At 41.5% G+C, this 23,931-nt stretch overlaps 2 protein-coding genes across 2 annotated transcripts in view; one reads left to right on the forward strand and one right to left on the reverse strand.

Moving 5' to 3' along the window:
• adamts10 (ADAM metallopeptidase with thrombospondin type 1 motif, 10) overlaps nt 1-2,545 on the reverse strand; it is a gene marked incomplete at both ends in the record, with an annotated part of 44,115 nt that extends 41,570 nt beyond the window's left edge. The window contains one exon of the mRNA XM_083888629.1: nt 2,443-2,545. Coding sequence (XP_083744755.1) covers nt 2,443-2,545 — 103 coding nt within the window. The remainder of the gene's footprint in view (nt 1-2,442) is intronic.
• A 13,620-nt stretch (nt 2,546-16,165) lies between these two features.
• Nucleotides 16,166-22,451, forward strand: zap70 (zeta chain of T cell receptor associated protein kinase 70; the record flags this gene model as incomplete). Its single annotated transcript, XM_083888655.1, has 10 exons — nt 16,166-16,570; nt 17,722-17,882; nt 18,000-18,138; nt 18,229-18,310; nt 19,417-19,642; nt 19,741-19,947; nt 20,567-20,759; nt 21,023-21,163; nt 21,247-21,359; nt 22,182-22,451. The coding sequence occupies 10 exons, from the start codon at nt 16,166-16,168 to the stop codon at nt 22,297-22,299; spliced, it is 1,785 nt and encodes a 594-aa protein (XP_083744781.1). The 3' UTR covers nt 22,300-22,451.
• Between the last annotated feature and the right edge of the window lie 1,480 nt (nt 22,452-23,931).

Raw genomic sequence — 23,931 nt, forward strand, 5'->3', positions numbered from 1 at the left:
ATGCTGAAGTCTGGCTGCAGCACACATTTCGATTTTCCTAGCTGCATAAAAACAAGGAAGATCTAATTTAGCATCTTTAGGTCTGATTACAATTCAAATCAATCCATTTTATTCCACTTGAGGGAATGGAATAAGCTGCACACATGGCATGTATGCATTATCACCACAAAGAGACGCTGCAGTGAACTCGTTAGAGAAGGTTAGCCTATTTCCATATTTCCAGCAGACACGAAACAGTATTCACTTTCATTTGGAGTAATGAATGAATTAGACTTTTCTGTTTTGGTCTCCATCTAATCCTGAAAATAATATCTGGCTCTTTAGTACAGTATGTTGATCATCCAGTTAGACTATGTCTGCCTGTTATTTGGTGTTTGGCAGGATGTGTACGACGTGCTTAGAGTGTTTTCACTGGAAAAAGCTGCTGTGTGATGACAGAGCTGATGAGACCTGAGTTGCAGGCCAGGAAATGTAGCAATTGACAAAAAAACAAAACACTATGATAATACTCATCCAAAACTGAGAGGAACTGTGGTGCAGTGTGCTTATTAGAGCTGGGTATTGAACTATAATTTAATGGGATCTCCTATCAAACAATGTGTTGTCATTCAATATCAAATTTCAGCATCCAAGTAGTAAATCACAGTGAGCCAGTGAGCACGCAGTACACTGGTTCACACAGATCCAACAGTACTCATGATTGGCTGTCTCAAGGCATGCAGGACGTGATGACCAGAGACAGAGTGCAGAGACCAAAGGAAAGTGGGGAACGGGGTTTAACATGTGCATGTGTGTGCATGCGTGTCTTTGTGAGGACACTTAGGAATCTTATAAACCTAAGGATGTAACAACATTTTGGGAAGTGAGGACGTTTTGGCTGGTCCTCACTTTCTGTTACCCCTTAAAAGGGTTAAACCTGGTTTCAGGGTTAGGGTTAAGAGTTAGGTTAAGGCATTAAGTTAAGGATAGCGTAAGGGACTAGGCAATGCATTATGACGATAAGTGTCCTCACTACGAATGCTGGAGTGAGGACATTTTGTCTGGTCTGTACAACTTTCAAAGGCTTTTGGGGGGTTAAGACCTGGTTTTAGGGTTAAGATTAGGGTTAGAATTAGGCTTACTGTCATTAAGTTGTGAAGGTTAAGGGGCCATGGAATGGCATTATGTCTATGAGTGTTCCCGGTAAGAATACCGTACGAGAATATGTGTGTTCCAGGTAATACTCATGTTGTGGGGACCTAAATCTGATAAATAGCAAGTCCTCATAGTGTAAATTATTACATTTTAAGGTGAAGACGTATGGTTAGGGTTAAGGTTACAGTTAGGCCAGTTGTAGTTATGGTTAAGTTTAGAATGAGTCTTCAAAATGATAATGAATGTCCTCTGAAGTCATGGAAACCAGACTGTCTGTGTTGTGTTATGATAAGCTGGTTTTATCAGTACCCAGCTCTAGGATTTATCCTCCCAATGTATAGCAGGTCTAGTCAAAATAAAATAAAAAATCTGACTCCATAATATTCATTAAAAGGCTCTGAGCCACGTCAGTGTTTTGGGGGTATTTAACGGGTAGCAGTGTGGCAGACTTCTGAAGACAGATGACGTTGAGGGGGGTCAGAGGTTAAGTCAAGGAAATGCAAAATTACGGCCTTGTTCTGGATGATGAGACACAGACAGGAGATTTATGACTTTGCCTTCAGGAGATTCCAGTTGCTTAAGCTTCAGTGTGCATGAGAGAGAGACACAGACACTGTGTGGTGAGATGTTTGGGTGGGTGTGTGGTGGGGTTAGTGTGCAGGCACGTGGCAATATGATTTGTGGAAGCACAGTTCAAGTTCAGCGGCTCAGACCCGCAGGCCTGGAGCGTGCCTTAACCCGTCAGACCGCCGGGTCACATCCCGAAAATATTTTCTATGTCTCATTTCACCCAATGTTTTCTAATGTGAATACTGTGCATGTCAATTAATAGTAAAACATGTGGGTTAACCTTAACCCTAAACAACTGCAGAACACATGGTCATCATTAAATTACAATTAAACTACAACCACATATTGTCATTATATATTATATACAAATTAGTCAAGGATATTTTTTCTGAATTTCTAAGCATGGGTTACACTGAGGGTTTTTTTTCCATCAAGAAAATGAAGAACAGATTTTATCATGGCACCTTAACCATAATAAGGTAATGAAGCAAGCCACAGTATGAAGTAGGGATGAGAATCACAGGATACCTCACGATACAGTATGGGATACATCACAACATCATCATTTAAAGCCAGGGACACAAATATGTTGCAAATATGAGTCCCGCAACGCTCATGTGGAGGATAAAGCGGTAGAATATGAATGAATAAATGAATGAATGAATGAATGAATGAATGGTTCCCATGCACACACACACACACACACAGTGCAAAATGTGTTATAAATCACATCCTCACCTTGTGATTGAGCAAACTCATCCCTATGACCTCCTGCGACCTCTGTGACAAACATGACGATGATGACAGTGCAGACCAGACCAGTCCTCCGTAGCGTTTCCATGGTTACTACAGTAACAGCTATAGTAACTAAATTCAGTGCAGTGGTTTCCGGGCCTCTGTCCCAACATGTCTCCTGCCCTCCCGGATGCTCCGTTGCCTAGCAGTGGGACAGCTGAGCGCTCTGTTGGACCATGGCTGCAAGAGGAGCAGTGACTTCAGACAGACATTGCAGCCTCTTCAGTGTGTTGGTCAATGACTGGTGATGGATTCTGGAGAAGTCCTCATAGAAGTAGAAAAGCCTGGATGGGTCTCTCTAGGGGCTCAAGTTCAGACTCCGTTCTTTGCCCTGTAGAAGAGAAACTGTTCAGACAATAGCAGTTCATAGAGGAAATGGCATGAATGAGAGTGAAGACATATTTAGTCTACGAGTGCAGGGAGGAACAAGGTGGACAAAGCAATACACAGAAAGACATGAGCCAGAGAGAAATGGCACTTTTCCACAACCTTGTACCCGGCACGGCTAAACTCTGCACGGTTTGGTATGGTTTTCCATTACTATGGTACCTCCTCCACGTGGGAAGAGTCATCATAGCACAGCTGCATGAAACTGTTGAGACTTTGTTTTATACGTGACACACACATACTAGTGTCTTGTGAAGCAGTTGTTTTCAGTGTAACTAAATCATTAGACTCTCGACATTGTTCGGTTTGATTCTTCCGTCAGACATTGCGCTCATGACTCCAGTCACGGCACTCTGACCAATCAGGGGCCAGCAGTCTGTCCATGTCACACATAATATCAGCTCAGCTCGATCGGAACCTGGTCCGAGAAAGTACCGGCTACTATCGCTAATGGAAAAGCAAAAACAAACGTGCAGAGACGCGCCGAGCTGGAACTGGGTAGTGGAAAAGCACCAAAAGAGAGAGAGAGTGAGAAAGAGAGGGAGAGAGCATGAGATCTCATTGACCCATGCAGTTCCCAGTCAAACAAGACAAATCTACCCAGTTCACATTCAGGATCCAGTGCAGGACCGCCCAGTCCTGTATTATTCCCTCAGCTAATCAATCTTGGCTTTGGCGAAGGGCAAATACCCTGTCTTTCACTCTGATGGCCAGAGACAACAGCAGGTCCCAACCTGGGGCCCCTGAGGCCCCACTGTTGAAGCTGCCTGTCCACCGGAAAGCGTTCAAACACAAAGGAAGTCATTGATCTTGAAGAAAGCTGCGCTTAATGCCCAAACAGGGCCTGAAGTGAGTATTATGTCAGAGGCTCTGGAGGTAAACCGAGCCAATTTGAGAGGAGCAGCAGGTTGCCATCACTGCTGCGCTGACTGTGACTGTGATGGCTGAGTGATTTGCTGGCTGTCTGCCTGACTGTACAGCTTACTAATTGGTTGGTGTCCTGGGGAGCAGACGATGAATGTCTGTGTGAAGCTTGTTTACATTGGAGTACTGTAATTATTATAGCCCGACTAAAAGCTGAGCATTGGGGTAAATACTAATGTCAATATTTGGGAGTTTTGGGGGGAAATTATTTTGAATGAAACACATAAAACAACAATAACTGGCACCATAAACTTTGCCTAAAATGGTGCATTAACATAAGAGGCACAACTTCTGGTAATGGTAATGATCCTCACAGTTCAGCTGGACAAACACCACAGACTTTTGTTCATGTACAACTTTTTTTTGGACTGTCCATAGACATAAATAAACCAACTGCACTTTGTAATTGTGCACTATTTAAGTTTGAGTTCATTTCTTTAAACTTAGAGACCAACACGGAGCAAGTCTCCTTTATATAGCAATGGAAAAATGCCTTCCTCTGACCCACAGTGCCCTTTATAGAAACATAGCAGGACATTTGCATGGGTTCCCTTCTCTGTCTTCAGTTTGGATTTTGTCTCAACTAAAACTCAACCCTTTGCTATCCACCTCCTGTCAAGCGTGCCCACCCAGTTCCCTCATCATGTCCCTGGCTCCCCTCTCTCCCCTGCATCCCTCCCTCAGAGCAGACTGGGGCGAGAGGAGTGAGCGGAGACGCCACACTGGCCCAGATGGCTGGCGGCAAACCAACTGCAGCCAAAGTTAATCGGAAGCAGATGGGAAACTTTTTGGTGACGAGAGCAAGGGGGTGAACAAGTTGCCTCCTGAAAAGCAGAGGAGGAGATAGAAAGACGAGTGCAAGGTCCGCAGGGAATGAAAGAGAGACAGTGAGAGTTTAAACTGCTCGAGCCAGCTGGTACAGCCTTTTTTTTCTTAAGTGTTAATAACCTGAACCTGAGTGGGCTAATGAGTTGGGGGGGAAAAGCACTAATGTGCTTGTAATTTCATTTTCAAACAGCAATAAGGAGGTACAGTAAAAGAAGAACCTGGCTAAAACACTGAGGGGTCTTTGTGCTGTTGCAGCTCATACGTGGAACAACTGAAAGTTTTTCTCTCTTCCCCTCCCTCAGGCTTTCTCTCAGTCATTTCCTGCACCAGCCAAACTCCCCTCCATTTTCATTACTTCTGCTCCCGCACTCGATTTATTGAGGGGTTATTAAACTTGCTGCTTGATATCAAGTGCTTTTCATTACCCCTTGTTTATTTAAACAAGAGAACAAGGGGAGTGAGCAGAACCCCCCCCCCCCCCCAAAAAAAAAAAAATGACGCCCCTTGGTGCTCCAGCTTAAACAGATTTGTGGACAGCGTTCAAAAGATTCACACACCAACTTATTTCTTGGTAAATTAGTGCTCCATCTTAAAGCACACATACATGCGGGTAAATGAAGAGTGAACTGTCTCACTGAGGTGATGGTGTTGTACATCTTCCATGGTCTGCTGTGAAAAACCTTCCCTCTGGGCTGTATCACTTTTGCAGAAATAAAATACGTGTGTTTGTCAGCAGGCCAAGAGAGCACACACACACACACACACCAATTCTCTGTGCAGTGTTTGGCTTGGACGAGCTTCGGTTATCGAGCATATGATGCTGTGCTGTGCAATAGACTTAGGGCAAACCATTATTTTTGTTGTCTTAGCAATGCTTTAATGACCATACAGTCTCATTATTTATCAATCACTTTATTGGGAAGAGTCCAGAAAAATCAGGAAATGCAATATTTTCAGGATAATAGAGGCTTATATAGGTTGAAGTGTTGAGTATTTAGTGTGAACTACACTTCCACTTGAACAAGAGCACGGCCCTGGCTCTCTTAAGCACCCTAATTATTGTTATTGGTAAAACCTGTGTTTGTTCTGCGATTTCATGCCGACAAATATCTGCTGTGAAAAAAAAGGCTCCATTGCATCGGGTTTATTCAAGAAAAATCTGAGTTAAGCTAATTGACAGTTTGCTAATATACAAAGATCAACTTCTGAGTCACACTCTGAATTAATCTGACAGACACAAAAACAACAAAGCTAGAGGTGGACTGAGACTTTTGCACAGGACTGAAGCTTCACAAACACAGCCAAGAGAGAGACCGAGCCATACAATTTCCAACGCAATCACAATTTGGAGAATAGAAAAGGAGGAGGGCAAGAGAAAGAGGTTGTTGTTATAAGAAGAGAGAGGGGAAAAAGTGCACAGCTCAGGATAATTAGGTGGGAATTTAAGTGTGGGCCAAATCTGCAGTGTAATCATGTCCTGACGTGGACCCAGACGCTTTTCTGACACATCATTTTTTTCTTGTCATCTTCGAGCGAGCGGCCGTCGATTGTTGCTGTGCACGCAGCGAGAAGGATGCACGGGGAGTTTTTTTATTTTCCTTTAAAGACTGGAGCTAACTATGCTGTCCTTGTCTCCAACTGTTGCCAGGGAGAGTGGAGCAATCCGAAAACTAGCACACTAATCAAAGCCATATGACCGGCTCAAAGTGAAGTCTGTGTGGAGCAAACAGATGCTAAGTGTCCCTCAGCTTAGCTTGGAGTAGAGCACTCCCCCGCTCCTTCACGCTCACTCCCTCTCCATCTCTCCCTGCACTTTGATCAGGGAGTAGCTCTTGAATGGGCTTTAGGTTCAGTTCATCATTTCATGAAACCCGGCTTCTCTTTCCTAACGGGACCACGAGGCCAGTGAGACAAATGTGACCAGTCAGATGTAATTCTGTCTACCTCAGCAGCACCGGCCGGGGAAAAAAAAAAACGTTTTACACGGATCTCCACTTGAAATCCTTAACAGGTGATAGAAATAACACAAAGAACTGTGGGATATATCGCAGACTAAACGTTCTGTCTGGTACAAAAAGAGAGAGAGAGGCAGGCATTCCTTTCTCTATTTCCCCAAATAAACAGTGAGCAGATGAAAAGTGGGAACGTAAACAGGCTGGAGAACCTCGGATGTGCTCCCCTTAACTCTGAAAATGTGCCTCTCAAGTCTGAAACAATATTTAGTGAGGAAGAGAGCTGACTCGACATGATGTGAGTCAGCCAGCAGCAGCAGCAGCAGCAGCAACAGCAGCAGCAGCAGCAGCAGCAGCAGCAGCAGCAGCAGCAGCAGCACTGGGAGCAGAGCATAGATGGTGCTGGTGGAGAGGTGGGTTTTTTTCCCCTCTGTCTTTTATCATAATCATTAATGTGCAGTTTTTATCTGCTGTGCGGCGTCCAAACAGTCCAAAACACTAAAAATACACACGAGACGAAGAAAAAGTAGCAAGCGGTCACATCTGAGACGATGCTTGAACGCGACAGTTTGGCTCTGTTGCTTGAAACGCGACGACTGCCAGCTGCTTGAATTTACTTTTTTAAAGTTGGTTCTAAATCTCCTCTCTCTGTGTCTGTAACCCACCTTAAAACAGTAGTTTAATGCATATGTTTGCAGAATAAGGGTGCATCGATCCAGAATAGCAAATTGACATTGGCACCGTTACTGAGCAGTGACCAATGATGCTGTCAGTCCAGTTTAAACATCCAGTTTTGATGATTCTTGCTGTCAGTACAGGTATACCTGGCCTTGTGTTATGTTTCATAATGCCAACTGTTGTTGATAGCTGTATCTGTTACCTCCATCCAGCTAAATACAGCGATAGGCCAATACATTTTAGATGGAATTAACCAGACGTTAAGTCAAATATTAAACTCTACAGAATGAAATTACTCAAAGACGATGCAGATGCAGCACTTAAACTTGAAGATTCGGCATGCACGTCTTATCTAAACACCTGTAATTGAAGGTAGTTGCTCCACCACAAGCTGAAACACAGGGGTATCCCTAACTGTCTGACCAGTTAATAACTAACCCTAACCTTAAAATAACAACAATTCAAATACAACCAGTTCCTCAATAATTAGGTTCTGCTTCATTAGGACCCGGTTTTGATCTCCATGGGGACTACTGGTCCTGGCAAGGTCAGTGGGTATGCTAGAAAAGGTCCTAAAGAGGCACCAAATGAGCACAATCCTACACACACATGCAGGTTTGCACACTACCGTGACTTCCATTCATTTTGAAAACGAGACTTAACCTGATGCACTTAATTCCCAACATTAATCTCGAGGTTCTGACTCACTAGGACCAGGTTTTGGTCTCCATGAGGACAACTGGTCCTGACAAGGTGAGTGTTTATGGCAGAAAAGGGTCCTTGAGGAGACAAACACACACTCTGCCCTGTCATCAGCTCTTGAGGAGAGAAGAATGGTTCAGTCTCCACTGGGACAAATGATGTTGAATACTGAACAGACAACAAACGACAACATTGATTCATTCCATATTGTTGCAAAGCATGACCCACACTGTGATTCCACAATGAGAAAAAAAAAACCTCTAAATAAAGGCGACATTCAAAGTGTCTCCAGGAGACTTTCTGGAGGAACGAGCCTGCAACTGATCTTACAATCACAGGCTTTTCTTGGCAGCATCACGACAGCGAGCACCGTTTACCTCCACAGCTGTGCATGAAAAAGCACAGAGAGTAGCCGGGGTCGGTGACCTACCTTCCCGCGTCTCCTGGCAGAAGTTTCCGCCGCAGTGAGAGTGTCTGTCCTCAGGAGCAGCAGCAGCAGCAGCGACAGCAGCGGCGGTGGAGAAGCACAGCCGAGAGGAGGAGGAGGAGGAGGAGGAGGAGGAGAATCCACTTCGTCCACTTCCAGAACCAAAGCGCTACAGATGTCTGTCAATTTAGACACACTGCAATGACTACATTTCCGGGTATGGATTTCAAAATAAAAGTCTCTCCAATCTCCTTAATTTTTAGTTTAATTTTCCTTCTCCATATGCGTCAGGTTTATGTTGGCATTCTTCATAGTCTGACGCTTCTGCTTCAAAATGCAAAATACACATCCTTTCGGGGCTGCTGTAGAAACATGGTGGCACAAGATGGCCGCCTCTGTAAACCAAGTGTACATTGCGCAGAGTACATTTAAAGGTGCCATATGTAAGAAAAAAAACGGGTTACTACATTCAAATTCAAAATACTGAGGTCTTTTATCTTTCGTTTTCTGACGTAACTGGCAACCTGTGGTTGCTCGGCAGCTGAGACTCTACTGACTGCAATGATTGGAAGATACCGGTAGGTGGCGTCAAATGCAAAAACATGATTTTAAAACATAAACATGATATGCAGTCTGCAAAAGAATTTTTTTAAAGGTCACATAGCGTGGTCCTGTTGCACATATGTTAGTTATGGAGGTCTACTTACATATATTAACTTTTTTTTATGATCAAAAACTTCCTAGTTGCTGTAAACGAGCCGATTGAAATCCTCTTTTCTGACGCTGTTCGTCAGCCGCGATGTTTCAGAGTGAACTTTCACCCCCAGAAGACAGAGTCTTGTGATTGGCCAGTATAATCAGCACACCCGCTCTCAGAAGCGCAGCTCCCCCCTCTGGAATGGTGGATGCACTGCTCCTCATGATCAAAACATTGTTTTAACAGTGTTTAAAAATAGCTTCTTCCGACTCTCCGCCGCAGTCCCTTTTTTGACTTTGACCCGGAGTCAGACCCAGAGTCAGAAGACACTGACGCTTGTGAAACACCTCCACAACGGACGTTATTCTTCTTCTGCGGTTCAATGTACGCAACCGTATGTGCCCGGACTAGTGCCCGGAGCAGGACGATCGCCTATTCTGCAGAACCGGTGTTTACGTAACTGTTACGGGATTTTCAGAGATCTCGTTGAGCCCCGAGATTACAATAAACACAGTGTTCTCAGCAGTGGCTGAACTGTTTGTTTCGAAACTTCAGGGCTTCATAAACTAGGTAATGACGCAGATACACACCAAAAAAACAGCGGGGCCTTCCGGTCTCGCTTTAATGCAAATATTTTGTCTGTACTGTTGGTTGTTGGTGAGTTCAGTTTGTTATATGAACATTATTCCTGAGTCTCTGTGACACAGGTTGCCAGTCCGTCACGGGGCCACATAAAGAAAACCATCCACTCTCACACCTACAGTCAATTTAGAAGGTCCAATTTGTTTTTGGACTGTGGGCGAAAAAAACCAGAGAAAGCCGTAGAAAACCCATGCACACGGGGAGAACATGCAAACTCCCGTCAGAAAGGCCCTTGTTCCAACCAGGTCATGAACCCGGGTCTTCTTACTGCAAAGGCAAGCATGGCCTTCTGATCAAACTTGTCGTGGACTTTGGAGAGTATCATCTACTCGCCAAATGGAACGAAAACAAACACCTACTGACCACATTATTAGGTATGCCTGTTTGACCGAATAATACAAATATCTCATCAGCCAATCACATGGCAGTTCAAAGATAGCATAGAAGAAGGAAGGTGATTTTATTTGAACGTAGCATGGTAGTTGGTGCCAGAGATCTGAGTCTGAGTATATCACAGACTGGTGAGCTACTGGGATTTCCACACTCAATCCCGTCCAGAACATATAGAGAATGCTCAGAATTGATCAGCAGTCCTTGTTGGTGGTAGAGAATACTTTGTTGATGCCAAAGGTCAGAGAGAAGAATGACCAGACAGGTTTGAAATGATAAAAAAGGCAACAGAAACTCAGACAACCAAGGTTTGCAGAGGACTGAACACCTGGTGTCACTCCTGACACTTGTGTCCTGTGTACCTGTGTACCCCTAGATATTGAGGATTTTTATTTTGAAGGCACAAGTTTTCCTCTAAGTTTTTTAAAATTCCAGATCTAATCTAACTTGATTCAGTGAGCTCCTGCTCATTGGCTGCCTGATGTGCAACTCAGAGGAAGCAGCTGTTACTGTTGAGGTGGAGAGTGTGTGTGTGTGTGTGTGTGTGTGTGTGTGTGTGTGTGTGTGTGTGTGTGTGTGTGTGTGTGTGTGTGTGTGTGTGTGTGTGTGTGTGTGTGGGTGTGTGTGTGTGTGGGTGTGTGTGTGTATGTGTGTGTGTGTGTGTGTGTTGCACACGTGTTGTTATCATGGTGGTTAGTCTGAAAACACATAGAAAGACAGACAAAATTAAACATTACTAGATTTTTTTAATGATAAATAATTATGTTTATTTGATGTTTATTTACATAATGTAAAGTAGTGGCAGGTGGATGCTGTTATCTTTGGACAGAACCAGGTTGTGCTGATGGGCCAACCAGTATTTCAAAATATACAAGTGTGTGTGTGTGTGTGTGTGTGTGTGTGTGTGTGTGTGTGTGTGTGTGTGTGTGTGTGTGTGTGTGTGTGTGTGTGTGTGTGTGTGTGTGTGTGTGTGTGTGTGTGTGTTTCTCAGACACTAACCACCACAGACAGCACGTTGACACCGGTGTCAGATCGACGGATAAAAACTTTGTCTTCGACGCAACAGCATCGCTCTGTTTAGCAGTGAGTACAGTTTCTTCAATTATATTTAATAACAACAAACACACTTTAAACTGGGAGATCACAAATATTACAGATTAGATTAAAAGACAGTCTGGAGAAGCTGCTGTTCAAATGATTTTCGGCTTGACATTGACTTTGTTGTTGTGACTTTGTGTCATTGTTGCTCCTCACACTACTTTTATTTCATTTTACACCTACATCCTCAAGAGACAGAACTTGAATTATTTTAATCTGGAGTAATCTGTGATATGTATCATTATCAAATGCGTGTCTGGTAAATTGAAGCAGCATTTCAAAATGTGCGCTGCTGTAACAAGTTGCTCTGACTTACAAAAGTAAAGATTACATACAAAAAGATTACAAATAGCTGCCGTCATTTTGCTTGGAATAGAACACCTAAAATGGGTGTCTGTGTGTTTGATCGCGTCTCTTAAAATGACTTTGGATATATTTTTAATCCCTACAAAATCTACAAAATTGGTCTGCCCAACAGAAGGCAGATTTATATGAATAAAATTTACTTTTTTAATTTACCACAGACATTTTTTTATTTATTATCAGAAATAAAACAAGTATTTATTATTATTCTCAGCCCATGACATACAGGATTTATTCAAGTAGTAATAAAAAATTGGTATTTAGCCTCAGCAAGGCTCTTTTTTTATTCTTTTTTTTTTAAGCTTGAAATGATAGCACATGAGTCATAACCTTCAAAAGTGTTTACTTGAATGTCAACTGTTTCCAACGGTGCAAGAAATTAATGCTCAGTCTGGAGCGTTTAGGCCTCTGATCTGATATCCTCCTATGCCTTCAGTTGATTTGAAGACTATTTTTGTGGGGGAAAAGAATCCCTTATTATTTAGGGATCATGTATTGTTTGTTGAGATATGCCGACAAAGTAAGATGTTTGAGTTTCCTTGCGTTCTGGGAGATAGGAATTCAAATGATAATTATGGCCTGTCCAGAGGCAGAATAACATGAAGTGTGTCGTTCACTTCAAAGACATAATCCTCCGTCTATAACAGACTGTGATTAGTGAGACATTCATTTGAAATCTAGAGGTTTTAGGATAATATTTGGTTTTATATTTGTTTTGCTGAACCACTCATTTTGACTATTATGAGACAGACACTTAGTTTTCTATTCATCATCCTTACTATTTTTTTTCCTGGTCACCCAGAAACCAAACAGTACTGTGCAGCTGAAATGATTAGCTAAGAAATTAATGTTTCTTTTTTATATCTGTTCATGAGACAATTAAAAACAATCTAAAACATTTTAACCTTAGGGCAGGGGTCAGTGAAGTGAACCATATCCTGATAATCCATCTTGATTTTGAAATTAAAAAATATTTAGGATGATATTTCACACTATTTCAAAGTAAAAGTGAAACCAAAAAGATCATATTTATTATGCAAAATGTATCCATAAATAACAAAAACAGGCAGAATCAAAATATTAAATCAAAATAACAGGTAGACCATTATAAAGAAAACACTAGACAAGCTTAAGTGTAATTAAATATATATAAGATATATAAGCTAATATATTATGTAGGGCCGCAGGACATTGACTGGAGGGCCGCGTGTGGCACGTGGGCTGTGGGTTTGAGACCCCTAACTTAAGCTATAGGGAACAAACAGTAACTTGTGAGAGCACAGAAAGAGCAAACTTCTGCACAGTATCAGCACACTCCAATATCTCACAAAGGTTAATGACTGTTGAAAAGCAAAATCCTGAATCCACAACAGGATCTGGATCACAACCAAAATGGAATAATGCCTTTCTTGGGTCATGACCAACATCCTCAGAAGAGCTCATCCAAATCTGCCCCTGACTTTTTGAGTTATGCTGCTCACAAACAGACAAAATCATTAACAGACAAAAAAAACAGACAAACATACATTTGTGGCCAAACACATAAGCTCCATGGTAGAGGTGAGCTGACGCCAATAGTGAGTTAATGTGGAGGTCTGGGGCCTCAACATCTGCTCAAAATGGTTGTTAATTCACCACTGAACAGTGTTCACACTTTTCTACCCACAAATGATAATCGTGGGCAGTAACTACAACTGACACGGATCATATTACAAAGTTAGGAAATTCTGTTTTTAGTCATACCAGTCATGTTTGGCCAAATGTATTGACTTAATAGCTGTACATTCATTATTCCCAGAGGAAGAGTCCTGCGAATTTTAGTGGAAAAAAAACCTTCCATAACGATGATCATTCAATTTGATCATCATCCAGTGCTGCTATCAGAACACATATTTATCTGAACGGAAACCTGCAAAACTACTGACATCGTCATCAGGTTTCACCGCCTTTCTTATCAATACAATGACAGAATATTGTAGTTTTCTTTGGTAAATTTGGTACTAATCCTTCCCAAAAGCCTACCTGATGATCTTGTGTAGTTGCTGTTAGAGAGAGTTTTGTTTGGAATCAAATAAACTACAGAAAGCACAACTGTTCAGAGAATAACCAGAGAAGCAAAACTCCGGTAACTATGAGTGCTTGTTTTGTCCCACTTTTAGAGAGCTATTTATCTTTCTCCTGATGATGATATTTCATTTACACCTACGGTGACTCAGATGACCGAAGAAATTAGAAAAATCACCTTCTCTAGTTTGTAGATTTTGGCACACTTCACTTACACCAACCAGGACTATTTTCCGCTGCTCACTGGATCTTTATCTATTTATTCTGCAACAGCTCATTTTCTCATTTTCCTTTCACTCCTATCTTTTATGCAGAGTGGAAGGATTTGTGCAGCAGAACACTGTCAGTCGGTTTGTGCCTTTTAACGAATCTTTCATGCTCAGTGTTAAAAAACATGTGGGTTCAAAACTGCTTTCGGTAACTGCAGCATGAGGTGTCACCTCATCTCTCTTCCCTCTGTGCTTCTGTGCTTCGTGATATACTGTAAAGGAAGAAGAGACATAAAAAAATCCTGTTTTGAAAAGAACATGAGATGTGCTGAGAATTGGCCTCGGCCGATGTTGGAAAACTGTCAATATTTTGGTTAGCGTGGCCGCGTCATAAATAAAACAGCATTGCAGCTAATACTGTTGTCGTGGTGCTTTAGGAGGGTTTGTTGTTAAACTCTGCATGATCACTACAGGATCTATGATGCTCAGTATTTACTGGGGATTTAAATTTAAGACAAATAACAACAATAATAACAGGCCTTAGGTAACTAGGTCTTCTATCAAGATGAAAACTTCAGAAGTAAAGTTGACTTTCAGCTTTCTCTCTCTCTCTAATACAGCGACTGTGCCAACTCAGTGAAGAGGAAACGTAGCATTAAAAAAAGTTGTAGGAGCAGGAATAACATTAGGTTTATCAGTGGAAACATTTATTTCAGGAATGTCATTGTACGGAGAATCAAAGTCTGTAACCTGTGACAGAAAAATGGCCGATGTTTCAGATTGAGCTCCCTCTGAGTGTCTCAAAACAGGCTTTCAGGGGAGCTCGTGTCTTCACTTCCCCCGTAATTCAAACCATGCGTGTACATAAGTGTCACACTTTTAGTTGTTTCATAAACATTCAACCTACTGGTTTCATTTTACGGTGAAGTGAAAGCAGTGGAGAATTATAACAGGATAAGAGGAAACGCCTTTGCTGAATTTCTTTGCTTTCCTGTCTAGAGTAACTTATAACAAATGTACAGCTATTAATTCAATCCACACCAGCAGTCCTCTACTTCTCTGCTTTAGAGGTCAACACATCTCCACTGCACACCCTCGTTGTTCTTCTTCTTCTCCTCTAGTCAAAATGTTTTTGAGAGGGGTACAGAGCCTTTTTTTAAGGTTTGGCATTGTTAATTCTGAAAACACAGATTGTCTTCACTTGTCTGCAGACACGTGTGGTGTCGGTTTGTCCACAGTGTAGGGTCTGCGAGCCTTTTGTTGTGGTGAGAACAGTTTGAAGTGGTCTCTTGTGGCAGATGCTTGCCTGTCCACTGTGGGTGTGGGCAGCGTAGCCAGGAAGGTGAGGTTTTTGCATAGTGTGATTGAATGATCATTCAACTTCATATTATTGTACATTTGATTGATTGACACATAGTTTGCAATAGGCATAAATCACCTCAAGTACGCAAGTATGCCCGTGGGCAGCCCATGGCCAAGAGGAAAGGAATTGTGCTTGTAACTGAGGGGTCACTAGTTCAAATGTTGGGACAGGTGCAAAAAAATAACATTCTACTGAGCTGAGAGTGTTATCAGTTCATGCTCACTGTAGATTTCTCTTTTGACCTACATCAGGCATTTTTTTCCGCCTGCTGTCACCTGATTGCTAGAATCTGCCTCGATTTTAATCTTCATACTCTCACTCTCGCGCTCCAGTACGCAGCTGTTAATCTGACAACACAGTAATGTCAACGCTCCCAAAGTTTTCCTCTGACGAAAGGAAAACTTGCGTACTTTCTAAAGCAGATGGAATATTCTGCAACTGAAAAGCACCTGCTCAGCTGAAAAGAGAGATGCTGGAGAAAAGGAGGCTGCGAGGGCGGCCTGCGACTTCCTGTTGTGGCTTTTGTCACCAGTGTGTTCATGTGCAAAACTTTGTGCAGTCTCCGAGTGTGGGGTGCTGCTTGTGAAATATCTCTTCCAGGCATATGATTCCTTGCAGCTCGTCTGTGTAGAGCCCACAGACCTGAACATAAACACCAATCTGTACATTATCTAGAAAAGAAAAGGAGGTGAGTCTGTTTGTAAAAATCTGTGTCACTTAAGTTTGTTGCGTTTCCATAACTGTAATTTGGTGAAGGTGAAGTGAAGGCTGCTTGTACAAAGAATGTTGACAGGATTGAGGTCACAGACTAGATTTAATTGTGTGTCCCGCTCATATTCTGCTCTACTTTATTACTTGTTGAAATAATGATAATTTTCTCTGGTTCCTCTCCACCATCTACATCAGGACTCAGGAGCCAAATTCCGACCTTGAAGTCTTACCATGTCCACTGACCCTGCAGCTGAGCTGCCGTTCTTCTACGGCAGCATCGGTCGCTCTGACGCCGAGCAGAATCTGAAACTGGCCGGGATGTCCGACGGCCTCTTTTTGCTTCGACAGTGTCTCCGAAGTCTGGGAGGCTACGTCCTCTCAATTGTGTGGAACCTGGAGTTTCACCACTACCCCATAGAGAAACAGCTCAACGGCACTTACTGCATCACAGGAGGGAAGCCTCACTGTGGGCCCGCAGAGCTCTGTGAGTTCTACAGCAAAGACCCTGATGGGCTGGTGTGCATGCTGAGGAAACCCTGCCTGCGGCCTCCTGATACACCAATACGACCCGGGGTCTTTGACAGCCTGAGAGAAAACATGCTGAGAGAGTACGTGAGGCAGACCTGGAACCTGGAGGTGAGGCTCTGCTCTCTGTAGAACTTTTAAATATAAGCCTTTAATTCAATTGTATTGCTAATACTGTGTATAACTTTACAAATCAAATCAAAACAAATAACGGTGTCTTTCATGTAAAAAATGGGCGCTTCCAAGCAAAACTATCAGACCTGACTGGGAGAAAGGGTTTAAAACTGCTGATTTACTTTTTTGAGCAACACAATTTTATTCTGAAATCTCTCATGGGTGCTTCTTTGTGTTTCCAGTCATATTCGTTTAAAGTCGTCTTGCTTTACTAGCGCAGTGGTGCTGTTGCCTCTGTCTGTCTTGACATAAAACAAATCACTTCCTGTGTGCAGTGCAGAAATGTCACTAGTCAACACTAGTCAACTCGAAGGTTGTGGGTTGTGGGTGAAAATGACATTTAAAAAAATATATACCCAGTGATGTCACTCTTCAGAATCAATCTCTTATTTGCATAATCAGAATAGACGAGTCGCTCCAGTGAAAACATGAGATGGGATGTATGTGATTCAATCTACACAACATCAAAACAAAAAGTCAGATTTCTGACTGTTTTTCTGTACTTTTGCTCAAGCTGGGTTCTGCATGCAGAACGTTCACCTTTAATGAATTATTTTAGGTGGTAACAATGGTACTTTTACTTTTTTTTTTACAGTGATCTCATTTTTACTTCAGTCTCATTTGAAACCCAAAGAGGGTCTTACAGATGAGCTGCGGTTACAAATGTGAATAGACTACAGAGTGAATTTACAAGCACGTTATGAGTGTCGGCCTCACAAACTCTCAGCCTGGGTTTGAAAGCGTTCAATGAAATGAACTCAAGTTAGTTTCCAGTCTTTCTGCAACATATTCCATGCAAAAAGGTACAGAATGGACAAAAGCCCGTTTACCCAGTTCAGTACAGGCAAATAGAACAGAAAGCAACAAATGATCTTGTGAATGGAAGGTGTACAGATCAGCACCTCAGTGAAATTAACTTACAAATGTAGGTAGTCTGAGTATTGCCTAATATATGAAGGTATACCATTAACCAGATGAACAAAGCTTGCTGTCGCACATTTGATAATTGAATAGCAATTTAATATACAGTAATACATCTTCGTACAGTCTGAGATGTGTGCGTCTGACTTTCTGTTTTTTGGCTTTAGGGGGAATCCATGGAGCAGGCCATCATCAGTCAAGCTCCTCAGCTGGAGAAGCTGATCGCCACTACGGCCCACGAGAGGATGCCCTGGTATCATGGGAAAATCACCCGGCAGGAAGGCGAGAGGCGGCTTTACTCTGGAGCACAACCAGACGGAAAGTTTCTGTAAGTTCCTCAAAGTGATGTTGACTCTATTTTATGAACGACCTCTGCAGATCTACTGTTTCTAAAATGTGTTGTTTTGGTTTTTTTAATTCACAAGTACAACTGTTTTGTGTTCAGAGTAAGAGAAAGAGAGGAGTCTGGTTCCTTTGCTCTCTCCATGATGTATGGGAAAACCGTCTACCACTATCAGATTCTCCAAGAAAAATCAGGGAAATTCTCGATGCCAGAGGGAACAAAGTTTGACACCGTCTGGCAGGTAGACCCTTATTTCCTTTACCTTTGAGACATTATTTATGTTGCTCTAATGACCTTTTCTGAATTAAATGCTTAATTTAAATGCCACCAGCTGGTTGAATACCTGAAGATGAAACCTGACGGCCTGGTGAATGTTCTTGGAGAGGCTTGTCTTAATGGCAAACCTGCTGGAAGTACTGAACACCCTCTGTTATTATTTCACATTATTTCACCTTATTCATTATTTAAATGATTGAATTTATTTGCTTGATTTGTTCATGTAACTCTTACTGTGTCTCATGACCATGCAGAGACACCCAGTCTTCCTGGAAATGTGAGTATAGACAACATCCTGCACTGTTTAAGGCAGCAATAGTTTTTTTTCTTCTTTCTTTCTTCTTTTCTTCTGTTTTTTCACTGGCTGAGATTTGTTTAACTGTCTTACTTTCAGAGGCGGCCTGGTGCAAATGGATACACACCGGCACCTAGAGGTCAGTCCCCTGAAATGCAGTCAGTTAAAACCAGTTTCTACATCACTGATCCAGTTTATGAATGAAAGCAGATTTGTTCCCCCCCTAATTTAAATGTGTTATATTACAGTGTAGTAATATTACAGTTTTTCGCAGTCGCTTTGGTGCTTTTCTCAGATCAGAATGAAAATTCTCATAACTATTAGTTCAACCTCCACAACATTTAGTCATTTGTGCACATCATAGTAGCAATTTCTCCTTCCTCTGAACAAATTGCTAATGCTTTTGGACATGCATCAGTTGCTTTCATACAGTTCTCTGCTGTTTTATAACATTATATTACAGAAAAGCACCAAAGCAACTGTAATATATAAAAAAAAAGTGCCAATTTAATAGTGTAGGTGGAGGAGGTACTCATTATTTTCTTCTTTATATGTTATTAATTATATTTATGAATAATATAATATCATCATAATAATAATAATAATATATGTTTATATAAATTATAATATAAATACTATAAAGCGTGGTTTTCATAATCGATAGATAGATAGAATAGATAGATAGATAGATAGATAGATAGATAGATAGATAGATAGATAGATAGATAGATAGATAGATAGATAGATAGATAGATAGATAGATAGATAGATAGATAGATAGATAGATAGATAGATAGATAGATAGATAGATAGATAGATAGATAGATAGATAGATAGATAGATAGATAGATAGATAGATAGATAGATGGATGTGTTGAGTAGTGGAGGCATTAAAGTGCCTTACAAGTATAACATTTAAACATGCTGGTTTGTACCTTCACTATACAGCTGTTGCAGCAGATTCCACACAAGCGCCTGCTATGCCCATGGGTCGTGAAGCTCTGCCCATGGGTCGTGAAGTTCTGCCCATGGACTGCGATGAGTTCAACCCGTACCACGACCCCAACGACGTGAAGAGATTTAACATCAAAAGGAGTCAGCTGCTGATGGATGAAGTGGAGCTCGGTGCCGGAAACTTTGGCAGTGTCAAGAAGGGAGTCCTGAAGACTGACTCGTGAGTCTGCAAAACCTTTAAACAAACAACATGCAGCTTATATGTATGATTTATGTATGTGCATTACACAAGCAAATGTTTTTTATTTGTGTATCCAGAGGTCAGGTAGACGTGGCCGTCAAAGTGCTGAAGAATGAGAACGAGAAGCTGGTGAAGGAGGAGATGATGAGGGAAGCAGAGATCATGTACCAGCTGAGCAACCCCTTCATTGTACGAATCCTGGGCCTCTGCAATGCTGAGAATCTGATGCTGGTCATGGAGATGGCCTCTGCTGGACCTCTCAACAAATTCCTCAGCGGCAATAAGTGAGGCTGAGTAAACGTAGACACATTATTATATCAAAAACAGTAGAATCAGAATCAGTATTTATTGCCAGGTACATTTACACATACAAGGTGCAGTGGGTTAAAAGGAATTACTATTATTATGTTTTTATAATATGGTTTTGCGTTAATATGACACATTTGTTAACATTAACACGTTAACATTACATTAACGTTAACACATACCTTTTCCAAGGTCAAACAAATGATCAGAACGTGTCGTCCTCTGGCTCAGGCCTCATTCTTCACCAAGTCTGTGCAAATTGACTCAGTAGTTTTTGCATAATTCAAATCAAGACTGATGAGGAGCATCTTACATACATTTTATCTTAATTTCAGTTTAGACACAATACAAAAATGGTTCAGACGCCCAGAGGCCAAGACAGAATGACAGCGTCTGTCAAACTAAACACAAACACAGTGGCCATAAAGATATGATGCCAAACAGAAGCAAAAGAGCCACAAAGAACTACAAAAATCAACAAAGATTATTCAAGAGAGTCAATACAATACACTGGCTCACATCACTGATGTGCATCAGGAAGATTTATTTTAGTACAAGGAAAATGAAAGAAACTGCTTTTCTTCTCTCATCCCACAGGGACAACGTGAGCCCAGAGAACCTTGTCAACCTGATGCACCAGGTGTCGATGGGGATGAAGTATCTGGAGGAGAAGAACTTTGTGCACAGAGATTTAGCAGCTCGTAACGTTCTGCTGGTCAACCAACAATTCGCCAAAATTAGTGATTTTGGGCTCTCCAAGGCCCTGGGAGCAGACAACAACTACTACAAGGTACACGTTTTCTTTCAGCCTTGCTACAGGCCAAAGTGACACGCATTCTGAAAAAGTGTTTCCTTTGGAAATCGGTGTAGCTGGTGGCCAATATAAAATGCAGATTTTTTTAGGGGGCTGATATGTTTGGCTCATTTTCCACAAAAAACACACATATGGCCCACCTCGCCTCACTTTTGGAACAATCCCCTTTTCCCTTGTAAGATTTTCTGGCTCAAATTTTGAATAAATATGCTTATTGTCAAACACCTTGTGTCATACAGGCGCGCAGTGGAGGTAAGTGGCCACTGAAATGGTACGCTCCAGAGTGTATAAACTTCCACAAATTCTCCAGTAAAAGTGATGTGTGGAGTTTTGGTATCACCATGTGGGAGGCCTTTTCCTACGGAGGGAAGCCTTACAAGGTACTATATTCACTCTAGTGCAAAACCAGTTTTTGGTCATGACCGCCACCTTACAACTCTACGTCTTTTCCAACTTTGTCTAGAAATTGAAAGGACCAGAGGTGATACGGTTCATTGAAAGTGGGAGTCGCATGGACTGTCCGGCAGCATGTCCTGAGAGAGTATATGAGCTGATGAAGGAGTGCTGGACATACAAGTGAGAAACTAATGATCAGATATATGCATATGTATATGTTTGTTTGTTGTTGTCTTATATAGTAGATCATCCCATGGATACATACTTTTATGTTTTAGGACAATAAGCAGAAACAAGCTTAGCTCTAGTTAAAGAGTGACTGGTTCGTTTTTGAGCAAGGTATACTGTATATTTGGAAAGACAATCTACTCTGATCAATTCCAGTGATCAAATTTGATTATTACAATGTCATGACAAGGTTAGAATAAGTATTCAATTGATAAGAGAGGTTTGGAGGTTGTCAAAAGCAGACTGTGACCAGCAGAATGCCTGATTTGAAGCAAAGGCAATGTCAACATATAAGAGGTTATCATTAGCATAACATTTGACTTTGCCATATTTAGACGTTTAGATATGCGTAACAAATGGCAGGGGCTCATAGCTAAATAGTTTACCATGTCATATGACAATCAGTGCATTAACAGTTTACAGTTTCAGTTTAATCAACCTAAAGTCGTAGTCCAACTAAGACAGTCAATTGGACAACTTGCTGAGTCCAAGTATACATGCGAAGGAGCTGTATGATTTCCGACAACAGTACTGCAGTTTATACGTCGTCTCCTTCTAAGTACAATTTCAGTCCGACAAGTGTATACATGTAGGCATAATCAGACTATGAATTGCATTATCCAGGTGTGTTAGTCTGACTAAGATTAGGTCGATTTTAGTTGGACTAACGTGTTAATGTCTTAGTCCGACTAAAATGGGACTTTTAACATGCATGCAAACGCACTGTCATCACAACCTTTCTAACGACTGCTTTGGGCCTTCCTCTCCCACTAGGCATGAAGATCGCCCCGATTTCAAGAAGGTGGAAGAGTCCATGAGGTCGTACCATTACTCCCTATCGAACAAGGCCAAGCTTGAGGGAGCTGCAGCAGCTGCTGGGCCTGTCGAGTAGACAGAAACAAGCCATGTTCTGTTCCAGTGGTGCACAAAGCGTCCGTTCAACTGGCCATTAAACAACCAAAACAAAGAGCTTTTTATGATTAGTGCACACTGACCGGCTTCGACTACAGTCCCAACACAGCTAAGCAGGCCTCAGTGACAATATATGTGCATTTTTATGATGACCTTCAGTGTATCAGCCATGTAAGGAGGATCTCTGTCTGTCTGTTGTGGTTTGAATGTAAGAGTCAATGTCGTCACATTAATGATCAAACTAATATTCAGGTATTTTGTATGTTCTTGCAGAAATAAAAGTCTTTCATAGTGTTTTGGTGAGGATTATTGCCACCTATGAGGTGTTTTATAATAATTGGTGTAAAAAACTTGTGTTTTTAAGAGGCAGTTTGAGTTGAAACATACATTATATGTATGTAAAAGTAAAATTTACAGGCGAGAAAACATTAAATCACTGAGTCGACTTTAGTTTCCCTATCAGTACATGATGTATTGTTGTTCAAAATGATGTGTTGGACAATAAATGGAAATAGCTGAAAGGAAGAATATGTTTGAGCTGCCAGGCAACAGCAACTGCAACACAAGACTGAGTTAATGAGTTTTCAAAATAAAGGCCTAAACTTTTCACATGAGGAACCATCTGTGTGTGAAAAGACTTGTATGTAATGCATTCAGTTAATCAATAAGAAATGACTGTGAAAGTGAAAATATGGACACATTAAAAAATGTTCAGAAGCATCTGGGCAAGAGGTACAGTGATTGAAAAACAGAAGAAAAAGAAAACACAACAATGCTTACACTGTTTGTCCTTCAGTCTATGAGACTCTGGGGTTTTGTTTTATAATAAATCCTGCCTTTAAAGGTATAGTTAAGTTTGTTTTTTTCCTCCCTCTCTCTCCATATAAGGTACATATGGCTCCACCAATGGATCTACTGTAGTTGACAGCAGTGGCTCTCAAATGATACAGTTGGAGATGACCTACATATTTGAAAAAATAAAAATCAATAAAATACTAAATGCCTTAATACTAGGGCTGGGTGATATGGCCTAAAATTAATTTTCCTTAGGTTTATTGGCCATAATTCACATTGATATTTGATATATTGATATTTCACATGCAATTTTAAGAGAGAGGGTGCAAATTTCACCTTGTATTAGTAATCCTGGCATGCTCATTGGCAAAGTGGAAGGGAATTGGGTTTGTAACTGGAGAGTTGCTGGTTCAAATCCCAGTATGGGTCAAGAGCTGAGATCCTCTGACCAAAGTAGTCACCCCCACTAGTGAAAACACACACTAGTGTTCACTGTGTTCAAATCAAACTAATCATAGCATTAGCCCAGTTGTTAGCAGTTTACTCAAGTTACTCCCAGAGCAATAGCTTTGCCTATGAAGTGTCTTTAACACAGTGAATATGTATACTATAAGTCTGTGTCCACATACACTGTAACTGGGTTCACAGTGCTGCCCTGTAATAAAGTTTACGACGGGGGCTTGCAGGCTATATCTGAGCATTGCCTTCTTTGATCTTCGGTTGACCATAAAGTGGATGTATAGGTCAAGCATTTGTCCTGGCATTTGTCCTTTGATGTGCTCCCTAAGGGAGACGGAGGGTTGAATAACTGATAAGG

Source organism: Microchirus variegatus, assembly GCF_963457635.1.
Source record: "Microchirus variegatus genome assembly, chromosome: 4".
NCBI classification, from domain to species: domain Eukaryota; kingdom Metazoa; phylum Chordata; class Actinopteri; order Pleuronectiformes; family Soleidae; genus Microchirus; species Microchirus variegatus.